The sequence below is a fragment of the Corapipo altera genome, unplaced genomic scaffold (genome assembly GCF_003945725.1).
Source record: "Corapipo altera isolate COAL_440 unplaced genomic scaffold, ASM394572v1 152, whole genome shotgun sequence".
NCBI lineage: Eukaryota > Metazoa > Chordata > Aves > Passeriformes > Pipridae > Corapipo > Corapipo altera.
The window spans coordinates 43,071-55,837 of NW_020885088.1; the positions used below are offsets into that span (position 1 = coordinate 43,071).

Here is a 12,767-nt window from a genome sequence, read left to right on the forward strand (position 1 = left end):
CCCAAGCTTTTGTTTAAGGTTGGATTTGCTCCACGGCCACATCCCTGCTCCTCCACACCTTCCCGTGCTGGCAGGAAAAGCAGGAGCGGGAGGAAGGGCAGGCACTGCTCGTTTTTCCCCTCACAATGGAATGTTTTCCCGCCTTTCCGCTCTTTCCCCGCCGTCCCAAAAACTCGGCCGATCCACAAACACCAGTGGGACCTTTTTCCAGCTGGGGGGGGCTGCTGTGATCCCGCACTTTGGCTTCTTGCTACCCTCAGTTTTCCTTAATTTTTGCTTGGATTGCCTTCATTCCTGCTTAATTCCTGTCTTTGGTGAAGCCGAGCACCTCCCGATCCCGAAAGCCAAGTGCCCGGGAAAACAGTTGCTGTGGAAACAGAGCTCGGGGAATTTATTCCATTGGGGAAAAACACACACTTAGGGCTCCAAAGGATCCCTTTCTCTCCAGATTTTAATAGGGAAGTCACTCCAGGCCTTATTAGGGAAGTCCCAAAGGATCCCACACCTGCTCCTGGGGCTGCAGAACCTGCGGACGCAGGGATTGTGCTTCCCACCGGAGCGCTCGCTCCTGTCACCTTGGGAATTGTTCCTGGAGGTTCTGCTCTCCAATTCCAACCTGGGAACGTTGTTGATTTTGAGATAAGAAGGTCTTTGTTGGCTCAGGTGGGATCCCACCTGGAATGCTGTGTCCAGGGCTGGCTGCTCAGCGCGGGAAGGACGTGGAGCTGCTGGAGAGAGTCCAGAGGAGACCCCGGAGATGCTGCCAGGGCTGGAGCCCCTTTCCTATGGAGCCAGGCTGGGAGAACTGGGAATGTTCCCCTGGAGAAGAGAAGGCTCCAGGGAGAGCTGAGAGCCCCTTACAGGGCCTGAAGGGGCTCCAGGAGAGCTGGAGAGGGACTGGGGACAAGGATGGAGGGACAGGACACAGGGAATGGCTTCCCACTGGAAAAGTGGAGATTTAGGTGGATATTGGGAAGGAATTCCTGGCTGTGAGGGTGGGGAGGGACTGGACTGGATTTGCCAGAGAAGCTGTGGCTGCCCCTGGATCCCTGGAAGTGTCCAAGGCCAGGTTGGAGCAACCTGGGCTACTGGGAGGTGTCCCTGCCCATGGCAGGGGTGGAATGGGATGATCCTTAAGGTCCCTCCCAACCCAAACCAGTCTGGAATTCTGTGAGATAATTGTGGAATTCGGTTTTATTTTAAGCTCCTTTTGTGGCCACGGGCTTAGGGAATATTGGGAATCAACTCTGGGAATAGACAAGTGCCCAAATATCCTGCCCCCGAATCCCAGGGATCCGAGGTGGGACGGGAGGCCGGAGGGAGCAGTGGTGTCTGTGTCCATCCCTGAGGGCATTCCCGGGAAATCAGGAGCTGCACTGGCGTTTTTAGGAACTCGGGGCTTTGTTTCCGTAAAGGATGGACAAATGTGGGGATAGAATTCCATGTTTGCTCATTCCCAGCTCCTCTCCAGCATCCCTGGAAGCAGCGGCAGCGGAACCCGCCTGCTCCTGTTGGACAGGTTTGATGGGAGGGAGCAAAGAAATCCAAGGGTTTTCCCTCAGCTGGAATTCCCAAGGTGCTGGAATTCCCCACCTTTTTACACCTGCTATGGTCACATCCCAGCTTTCCTGGCTTGTGTTTGATCCTGGAATGAGCTGATTCCGGAAGGGAACCGGCTGTTATTTGTACCTGTGAATCCCTTTTTGGTTGGTTTGGTTGGAATTTTGTGGGAAGGGAAATCCTTGAAGTGGTTTCCCACTGGGAGAGGTGAGCACCGGCCACGGGAAGGTGCAGCTGGAGGGGAGGGATGGAAAATGGGAGTGTGCCTTTGGATGGGACAGGGAATGCAGGATGGCAGCGCCAGCCCGAAAGGATGGATAAAGTGCAGGATGGGGGCTGATGATCCAGGTGGGAATCCGTGGGAAAGCTGAGGGAATCCCTTCCATCCCGAAACCAGGAATTAGTGCCACGAGAGCTTTTCCACCTCCACGTCTCCAGAAGATGTTGGAGAGGGAATAACATTGTTGACCTCGTGGGAAAAGCGCCTCTGACGTCGTTCCGTCGGGATTCCCGGGAAGAGCCAGGGAGCAGATGGAGGGATAAAAGGTTTCCTTCCACATGATTTGAGGGTTAATGGGCTGGGATTGGTTTGGGAATCCCTGTGTTTTCCCACTCTGCAGGTGGAGAAGGATCCTGCTTCCCTCCCTTCCCGTCTCATTCCCGGTTGGATGTGGCCCTGGGAGGAATTCTGAGGGAATTTTGCAGGCCTTGCTTTTCCTTCCCAACAACGTCGTCGTCCTTCCCGCTGCAGAGGGCTGGGAATTCGGGAAGGAGAGCAAGAGTTTGGGATCAGAGGCTGAGAATCCACAGGGACGACATTCCAGTTCTCCTCCTGTCGTCCCGTGGGATGGGAGGGAGGAGAGGGCTGGGCTTGGCTGGATTGGAGAGGGAATTCCGGGGGAAAAGCCGGAGCAAACCCGGCCGCTCCACGTGGCTGCTTCCACTGCTCCAGAGGGAAACAAAACGGAGGGAAAAACAGGGAATAACCACCTCCAGGGCTGCTTTTCCACACCCAGCCCTGCCTGGAAGGTCCGAGCTTTGCCCCAGCCCCGAAGCTCCAGGGGGGGATCATCCCAATCCCGCATTTGGAAGGAGAAAATGAGGGAAGGAAAGGAATTCCGGAGGGTTTCCCGGCTGGAAATGGCGGCGCCGATGAAGCGGAGACAAACCCCACTCGGAATTGTGGAGCTGCTGGTTCACCCTTTCTCTGGAATTCTCTTCCCTTTTTTCCCCCTCTCCATGAATTAAAACAACAAATCCCGTTGAATGGCAACGCCGGCACCGGCCCTGCCGGGATTTTCCTTGGATTCTCCCCTCCCAAAGTGGTTTTCCCAGGCAGAAAGATGCGGATGGACATCACCAGGATCATCCCAACTTCATTCCTGCTCCAAACGATCTGCTTGGAGGCTCCAAGGGAATTGAAGATTCCGGGGAAAATTCCTCTACAATCCCAACATTCCCAGCGATGCCCAGTCCAGGCTTTTCCAACACGTGGTGTTTTTTTTTTGGGAATGAGGGTTTAAATTCCCTGTCCGTGAAACTGGGATGGTTCCAAAGCACCTGAGGGATGGTGGGAAGAGAAACGAGCACGAAGGGTTGGGAAAGAACTCGGCAATTCCGCAGATCCAGGTGTTTGTGCCGAAGGAATTGGGTGGCGCAGGGAGACAGGGAATTAAGAGCAGCAGGTTTTTTTTCCTGGGATTCACACAAGGTTGTGGCCACAGGGAATTCCAGGATACGAACCCCAGTGATGGGAACAAAGTGTTTCGTTGGAAAATCAAAGGATTCCTTGTGGAAATAGGGACGAAAATCCCCTTTGGATCTTTCCTTCTCCACAGGGCGGGGTCTCTGCCGGGCTCTGGGGGATCCTGGAATTGCTGAGGTTGGAAAAGCCCTCTGGGATCAGAGTCCAACCATTCCCAGCACTGCCAAGGCCGCTCTGACCATGTCCCCAAGTGCCACATCCACAGGGCTTTGGAATCCCTCCGGGAATGGGGACTCCACCCTGCCCTGGGCAGCCCTTTCCAGGAGGAATTGTCCCACTATCCAACCTAAATTCCCTCTGGCACAGCCTGAGGCCGTTCCCTCTCCTCCTGTCCCTTGTTCCCTGGGAGCAGAGCCCGATCCCTCCCCGGCTCCCCCCTCCTGTCAGGGATTTGTCCTGGGAAACAGGAGTTTTTCCAAGGACACACGGCCAAGGTGTTGAATTTTCCGAGGCGCTTTTGTTCCCGGGGTTTGTTTCTTCTGGAAGTCCCGCTGCTCCAGCTGGGATCGAGCCATTTCCATAGTAACCAGGATTAGGAATTCAGTCAGGGATGAGCAGCAGGGACACACAAGTTCTGCCTTTCAAAAATCCTCCTTTGATCCCGTTATCTCCCTTTGCTCCGGATTCCAAACGGCTCCTGGAAAACCAGCGGTGGATCCTGGATCCCGAGGATGTTTTAAGGAAGTTTTTAAGGTTTTTTCCCCTCAGGACTTTTTGTTGGATAGTTTAATTGTGATCCTTTGTTTTTTTGGCTCCTTGGAGAATTGTTGGATTCCGGAGCTGTTTTCCTGCCAGGAGAAACCTTTGGCTGCTCCTGGGACCTTTCAGGACTTGGCTTTTTGCCTCTGGAATGAAACCTTTGGAAAAAGCCTGGAGGTGAGGGCAGGGCTGGGCCGGGATTCCAGGACACCTGAGCTTCCCCTTGGCCAGGGGGGAAGGAAAAGGTCCCAGGAGGTGCCAGCCTGGGATGAAGGAATATCCTTCATAGAAGACATGAGCTCACCTTCGTGTCTCCTTGAATCCAAAGAAATTCCAAGGAAAACAGGGATTTAACCACCAAACAAGGTGGATGCTCGTTCCCTGGATGAAGTTATCCATGAGGAAATCCCACTGTGGGATCTGGAGCTTCCCAGTGTCCAGAGAGATGAGGATGGGATGAAGGAATATCCCTGGGAGCTGAGCTCACCTCCGTGTCTCCTTGAATCCGAAGAAATTCCAAGGAAAACTGTGGATTTAACCTCAAACAAGGTGGATGCTCATTCCTTGGATGAAGTTATCCATGAGGAAATCCCACTGTGGCACCTGGGAGCTTCCCAGTTCCCAAAGAGAAGAGAATGGGATGAAGGAATATCCCTGGGTGCTGAGCTCACCTCCATGTCTCCTTCAATCCAAAGAAATTCCAAGGAAAACGGGGATTTAACCCCAAACAAGGTGGATTCTCATTCCCTGGATGAAGTTATCCATGTACAAAATCCCACTGTGGCACCTGGAGCTTCCCAGTTTGCAGGGAGATGAGGCTGGGATGTGTTTTTTGGGATTTGAACCCTTTCCCTTTCCTGGGTTCCCTGGAGCTGGATCCCAGCAGCCAGAAAATAGGGAATAGGAGCAGCTCCAGCTCAACTGGCAGCAAATACCTGGAGAAATCCAGGTTCTTTCCAGCACTGACCTCCTTTGAACTCCTCCAAAAGAGACAATTCCTTGTGCCAAGGAAACCTTTGGGCTGGGAATGGGACAGTCCTGGAATCCTTAAAGGAAAGAGAAGGAGATCTTGGGAATTCCGCTCGATCCCCAAAGAAAACGAGCAGTTTCCAGGGAAAAGGGGAAGCTGGGGGTCATTTTAGGGATTGTCAGGGATTGGTTGGATGTGCCTGGGTTGGGTTTACTGTGGAGGAGCCTGAGGGATTGGGAAGAGACCCGGCAGGAATGGAAAGAGGAGCCGGAATATCTATTCCGACGTCAAGACGTGGAAATTTTTCCTTCTTAGAATTTTGGGAAAAGGCCAAATCCCTGATTAAAGGGAGAAATATTTCAAAGGAGAGAAAAAGGGAAGGAAAGAAACAAATAATCCCCAGTTGTGCCTGTGTTTGGGAAGGGCTGAAGTGCAGCTCCCGTGGGAATGAGGAGCCGCTTCCCGGAGCTCCGGAGGTGGGAGCGCGGGAGCCATCCAGCAAAAACACTTCCAAGCAGCAGCTGGGGGTGAGTCGCTCCCAGGAATCCCAAAATAATTGGCTGGAGAGGTTGTGGCACCGCTGGGGTCTGATTGAAAGCTTTCTGGAAGGCTGGAAGAATTCCAGAGGCTGGGAAGGGAGCGGATGAAACGGCGCCGTCGGCGAATCCAGGGGGTTGGGAGTGGTGGAAAACCTGCTCTGCCATTCCCAGAGTTTCAAGGGAGGCAAAGGGAGCGTCATTTTTGTCACGGGAATTCGGTTTAGGGGAAGGTGGGATGTTCTGGAATTCTGGAATTCCACAATTCCCTGCCAGGAATGTCAGATCCAGGTGGGAATCCGGCCCTTCTCCCAAGGAACAGGACAAAAGGAAAAGGCCTCAAGTTGCCCCAGGGGAGATTTAGGTTGGATTGAGAGAAAATTCCCGCCTGGAAAGGGGCTGTCCAGCCCCGGTGGAGCCCCAATCCCTGAGGGATTTAAAACTCTTGGGAAGTGAGGGATGGCAGGAAGCAAAACCTGGGAATGAGTTACGGAATCGGGTGGGTTGGAAGTGAAGCAGTGAAGGAAAATAATGGATCCTGCGGCTGTTCCTTCAGGATAAGGTTGTGTCCTTTCCCTTTTCTTGGAAAAGATGCTTTCCTTGGATGGGGATTGTTGCAGTGTAGGGATAACTGGCTGGGAATTCCCAGATCAAGGGGATTTAACCCCCCCTCTTGGCTTTCATGGATACAATGCAAAGAGTTTGTTCCCTAATTTCCCTGGAATGTTCCTGCCAGCATGGAAAAAGCTTGATAACGTGCTGGAGCCCAAGGGAAAGTTCCATATTCCTTAAAATGTTCCATTTCCCAGGAAACCAAGAGCTGGGAAAGCACCTGCTGGGTTGGAGAGTTGGCTTTCCTGCCAGGAAAATAAGCGGGATGGGATGGAATTCCATAGGCAAAGCACCCAGAGGGATCCTAGAAATCCTTCCACAGCCACATTCCTGCCTGCTGGTTCTCCAGGCTTCCCTCCTGCCTTGGGATATGGCCTGCCTGGAATCTGGGAAGTGGGAGAATCCGGTGGGAGCTCCGGAAAATCCCGTCATTCTTCAGGAAGGGAATAAAACCCGCTTGGAATGAGGGGGCTGGTGGGAGAGGGATCATCTCCCTGGGAATGAACTGGGAGGGATCCCCAGGGATCAGCGAGTCCAAGTCCTGGCTCTGCACAGACAAGGCCCCAGATCCCACATTCCCAGTGGGAAGGAGCCCGGGCTGATCCCTGATCCTGCAGGGATGGGCATTCCACGACCTCTCCGGCCAACCTGGGCCGGTGTCCTGGGTTTTTCCAGGAATATCCCCGAGACTTTAGGGAAGATGGGGGTGGAATCAGTTGGAATTGGGGGTTTTGGGCAAGTTGGAGAGGATTTAATATCCAGTTCTTTCAGGATCCAGGGAATCCCTGCCCGTGGAGGGAAGGAACAGCTCCAGGGGCCAAATCTCTCCTTATCTTCAAACCCTCCTGGATAAAATTCCAGCAGGAAGGAGAGGAATGCAGGCACTTAAAGGAGGAAGAGGTGAAAGGAATGAGAAAGGACTGGAAGTGCAGGAAGGGACTTCCCACAACTTCAGATCCCATGGAAAGGTGTCTAAATATTCCCCATATTTCCAGAGGCTCATCCTGGTTATTTATGGAATCGATGGAACATTTCTTGGACCAGGAATGTCTGTGTGAGTATCCCAAGGTGAACAGGAGTTAAAAATCCAGCTCAAATCTCAAATTTAGGGATGATTCCTGTTCTTTTTCCCTCTTTTTCAAAAGCCGGGAATGTTTCTGTCGCCCTTTGAGCAGGAGCTGAACCTGAACAATTCCAGAGCTGCTTACTGGCTCCTTTCCCTGTTTGCTTGGGATCTAATTTTTAACCCAGACTTTGGAAGTTTGTGCAGTCGGGATCCAGGGATGAGTCAGCTGATTGTTGGGAAACATTCCTGGTTCTTGGAGGGGTTTGGGATTGGGTTTAGCCAGAAATAATATTGGGATCCTGGAGCTGGCTCCAGGAGAGGGACTTGGACAAGGGATGGAGGGACAGGACACAGGGAATGGCTTTGAGCTGAAAGAGGATAAATTTAGGTGGGATATTGGGAAGGAATTCCTGGCTGGGAGGGTGGGGAGGGGCTGGAATGGATTTCCCAGAGAAGCTGTGGCTGCCCCTGGATCCCTGGAATTGTCCAAGCCCCAAACCTGGGATAGTGGGAGGTGTCCCTGCCCATGGAATGATCCTTAAGGTCCCTTCCAACCCAGTCCAGGCTGGAATTCCATGACTTAATCTGCTGCCACACCGTCCTTGTTCTTTGGAGGATAATTCCATCAGGATTCCAAGGAATTGGTTCCATCATTCCCTTTACTGTTCTCTCCAGAGCAGGATGGGGGTGGAAAACACTTTGTTTGGTGCTTGGAATTATTGAATCAGTGGGAAAACCAAACCAATCCCTTCCCAGCTCCTTGCTGGGAACATCCCAGGTCCGTGCCTGCCTGGATAACAAATACAATTGGGAATTCCACTAATTAGCTCTTTATCCCAGGGTCTGGGGATGCAAAACCTCTTTCCAAGAGGAATTGGATCTATAGTGTTCCTGGAGCTGAAATCCCTCCCTTTGTTGTGCTGATCCCTCTTTGATTCCAAGTTTTCCAACTTGTTTAAACATCCAAGATGATCAATTAGGGGGGGAAAAAAGGGGACCTGGTGTGGATTCCCAGATTTTTTGCAGGGCTTTCTCCCTTCCCAAACCTTTATCATCCCTTTTACCTTCCGTCATTCCCTTCATCCCACCATAAAACATCCCGATCCCTGAGGAATTCGGGAGCTGGTTTTTTGCTCTCCCTCATTCCCAGAGAGGCCAAATCCCGACGGATCCGCCTGTTTTTTTTTCCAGACCAAGGACGGTGGGGAACGTGAAAACAAAATTCCCAGGCAGGAGGAGGACGAGGAGCCCGTCAAGCACAGGTAAGGATGGATTTATTCCCGCTTTTCCCTCCCCGGGATGGGTTTGTTTTTTAAGGAGGATTTTCCCTTCCGTGCAATTTAATTTAGTTTTTTAATTGAAATTCCCAGTGCAAATATTCCGAGGAGGGGGATGGTTGGATTCCATGATCTCGGAGGCCTTTTCCGACCTTAAAAACTCCGGGAATAAAGAGGGAAAACCTGGGGTTGAGCGGCAGCATTTCCGGTGCCATTTCCCTGGATTTCCCAGGGTTTCCCTGGATTTCTCTGGATTTCCCTCGGTTTCTCTGGATTTCCCAGGATTTCCCTGGATTTCCCTGGATTTCCCAGCCATTCCTGCACCTCTGTCCCTGGTTTTGGGGTGTTTTAAGGGCGGATTTTTTTTTCTTTTCCATGGATTCACGTCACTGTTTTTGTCCCTGGAAAATGGGAGCACAAATCCAGCTGAGCCAGGGGGTCATTCCCGGCAGGAGCAGCTGCCTTTGGAGCTGTTTTCCTGCCCTAAAAATTCCATCAGGGAATTTTGGGAGCCCCAAGGAGGTCAAACTGCCTTTGAAAATGTGGGATGTGACCTTTTCCCATCTTTTATCCCTAAAAACCTCCTCTGGGGGAGCTCGGCTGCTGGGAATGACCAAGTCAGAGCAAACCCTTGCTGTTCCTCGGGAATGTTTGGGAATTCTTGGGAGGATTTGCCTTGCAGAAAACATATCCCTTGTGGGAAACAATCCCCATGGATTTTGGGAACAGCCCCCACGGATTTGGGGCTGGAACTCCCCCTGGAGAACCATCCCTGAGATCCTTGGGAGGGAATTTTCCGGGTGGTCGGAGCCGGGGCCGGAAGAGCCACTTGAGGTCTGAAACAGGAGCTGGAGATCCTGGGAATGGGATGAATAATGGATAAGCTGCTCTTGAATTCCAGCCCTGCCACCTGATCCCAGAGCCTCCTGTGGCCCTGGAGCATCCCCCTGCCTGGTACTTCCCATCCCTGGGCTGCTCATCCCACCCTGGAATTCCGAGTTGATCCTCTAAATCGGAAAAAAACCTTGTTTTTTGGACTGCAGCTGATTTTTTAGCTGAGAATTCCTGCTTTTTAACCGGCTTGGAAGTGCTGGGTTTCATCCCAGGGATTCCACATCACCCAAGCCAAGGTGGGAAATCCCTTTTTCCAGGAGTTTTTGTTCATCCCGTGCCGGGTTCGGCCAAAATCCTTCCCTGAAATCCTTCCCCTGCCTGGGAATCCTTGGAATTCCACAGGAGCTGAGGAGGGTTTGAGTAGGAAATTCCATCTCCAGCCAGCTTTATCCTCAAATCCATAGATCCCTTTGGAGAGGCAGCTTTTGGGATGAAAAGTTTGCTCTCCACATGGATTTTCCACATGGATTTTCCCCTATATCCACAAATCCTTTGGGGAGGCAGCTTTTGGGATGAAAACTTTGCTTTCCACATGGATTTTTCCCATTTGTCCTCAAATCCATGGATCCCTGTGAAGAGGCAGCTTTTGGGATCAAAGCTTTATTTTCCACATGGATTTTTCCCCTTTATTCTCAAATCCATGGATCCCTGTGAAGAGGCAGCTTTTGAGTGAAAACTTTGTTTTCCACATGGATTTTTCCCATTTGTCCTGAAATCCATGGATCCCTTTGTGGAGGCAGCTTTTGAGGTGAAAACTTTGTTTTCCACATGGATTTTTCCCCCTTGTCCTCAAATCTATGGATCCCTTTGGGGAGGCAGCTTTTGGGATGTAAAGTTTGCTCTCCACATGGATTTTCCACGTGGATTTTCCCCTTTATCCACAAATCCATGGATCCCTTTGGAGAGGCATCTTTTGGGGTGAAAACTTTGTTTTCCACATGGATTTTCCACATAGATTGTCCCCTTTGTCCTCAAATCCATGGAAACCTTTGGAGAGGCAGCTTTTGGGATGAAAACTTTGTTTTCCACATGGATTTTTCCCATTTGTCCTCAAATCCATGGATCCCTTTGAGGAGGCAGCTTTTGGGATGAAAAATTTGTTTTCCACATGGATTTTTTCTCCTTGTCCACAAATCCATGGATCCCTGTGAAGAGACAGCTTTTGAGCGAAAACTTTGTTTTCCACATGGATTTTTCCCATTTGTCCTGAAATCCATGGATCCCTTTGGGGAGGCAGCTTTTGGGATGAAAACTTTGTTTTCCACATAGATTTTTCTCCTTGTCCACAAATCCATGGAAGCCTTTGGAGAGGCAGCTTTTGGGGAGAAAACTTTGTTTTCCACATGGATTTTCCACATGGATTTTCCCCTTTGTCCTCAAATCCATGGATCCCTTTGTGGAGGCAGCTTTTGGGGTGACAACTTTGCTTTTCCCGTGGATTTTCCCCTTTTCCCACTTCTCCAGCCCCAGCCAGTTTTGTTGGGATGCAGAGGGAGCTTTGCAAGGCAAATGAGGGCGAGCTCTGCTCTGCAGGGAATGTTTGAATCCCAAATCTTAGGGAATGTTTGAATCCCAAATCTTAGCTTTGAATTTACTTTTCCTTTCCTTGGTAAACGTCTCTTTTCATCCCCTGGAATCCGAAGGGAGTTTTTCCCAGGATCAAGAAGAGCCCATAACTCCATTTCCTCTTGGATTTTGGTTTCCCAAGAACGTGGCTGAACCCCGGGAGCCCTTTGGAAAAGGGAAGTGCTGGGCACAAATGTCCCAGTGGAAGGGGTGAACTGGGATAATCCGCTGGGTTTTTGGGAAATTCCTGGGATTGGAATTCTGCCTTCCCAGCAAACCAAGGGGGGAAAACCTGCATCTCAAGGGGGAAACCACCCCGAGCTCTCCTGGGAATTGTGGCCGAGCAGGGAACAGATCCCGGGGTTTTCGGGATGGTTCCTCCTCCATCCCACCCCGTCCTTTCCACCCTGTGGAGAATCCCGGGATGAACTGGGGTGGAAGGGACCTTAAGGATCATCTCATCCCACCTTCCACCATCCCAGGTTGCTCCAGCCCGGCCTTGGACACTTCCAGGGATGGGAATTCCACGCTCTCTGTCCAGAGGAAGGACAAACCCTCTCGGCTCCGGCTCCACCATTCCCACCCTCCCACATTCCCACACCTTCCTCTGCTTCTTCCTCTTTCGTTTCTGCTCCTCTCAAACCTTCCCATCCCCCCCCCTTTTTTTTTATTTTGGTGTCTTTTTGTTCCTTGTTTTTTTCTCTCTCCCGAACTCCCAGGGCAGGAACGAGCTCCGGCAAAGCCCTTTGTGCAAACCCCGCTCCTCTCCCGGGAATTCCAGCTCAGCTGATCCCCCGCTCCCACCTCTCCCGGGGGGGGGGGGGGGGGGGGGGGGGGCGGAATTTCTCTTTGAAACTCGGGATTATCGTGGGTTCCTTTGATTTATTTTTTTTGAACAGCTCCCGTTTAATCCCGGACCAGGAAACGCAGCCCCGGATGCGCCTTTGGGAGGGACAGGGTGGGGATGGACTTTGGCCTTTCCGCCTCATTCCCACCGGGAAAAACAGCACTTTTGGGACACGGGGAGCTGGATCTGGGACTCGGGGACCCGCGAGACTCCACGGCTGGAGTTTGGAATTGTCAGGGAGCAGGTTGGGATCGGGGTTGTCGTGCGAGCGCAGCTCGTTAAAAGCGGAGCTAAAAATCCAAGGAAAGGGCTTGGAAAGGGAGGGGGGGAAACAAAAATAACCTTCAGCTCTTCAACTCCGCGAGAGCTGCCGTGAATCAGCTGTCGGACACTGAGTCAGCCCGAAAAAGCATCCTTAAAAAGGCCGGGCCGCTCCCGGAGGTGGATTTCTGGGAGGAGCCGGGCTTGGGAAAGGCGATCTCCCGGCTCAGGAATGTCACCGGGCAGGTCCCGACCGCTTTTTTTGCTTTTGTTGTAACCTTTTGTTGCACAAAAAAACCCAACACCCAAACCACTCCTGGGTGCCTCCTCTGCTCCCAGAGCCGGGGGAGCTCGGCGGGATCGTGATTCCCGAAAGGCTTCCCGAAATCCCGGGGCGTGGAGACCTCGAGGCAGGGTTTTAAAGGAATAAAAAGGATTAAAAAAAATTGAGGATTAAACGTGGGAGGTGGTTGATGGCTCCAGGGATGATCCAGAGGATGTCCCTTCCATGCGGCACACGGGCAGCAGCAGGGGGAGAAGGAAGAGGAGGAGAAGGAGGAGGAGGAGGAGGAGGAGGGGTCACCTTTTCCCTGGTGCTGGAGGAGGAGACCAGGGATTGAGGTGCCTGAGCCCACCTGGAGAAGAGAAGGCTCCAGGGAGACTCCAAAGCCCCTTCCAGGACCTAAAGGGGCTCCAGGAGAGCTGGAGAGGGAC

General features: G+C 52.0%; 1 protein-coding gene across 1 annotated transcript in view; it reads left to right on the plus strand.

Annotated features, from left to right (window-relative positions):
* The first annotated feature begins 3,090 nt into the window (after positions 1-3,090).
* CCDC12 (coiled-coil domain containing 12) overlaps positions 3,091-12,767 on the plus strand; it is a 15,098-nt gene continuing 5,421 nt past the window's right edge. The window contains exons 1-2 of the mRNA XM_027669555.1: positions 3,091-3,189; positions 8,400-8,470. Of these exons, the coding sequence (XP_027525356.1) occupies positions 3,106-3,189; positions 8,400-8,470 (155 nt within the window). The 5' untranslated portion in view covers positions 3,091-3,105. The remainder of the gene's footprint in view (positions 3,190-8,399; positions 8,471-12,767) is intronic.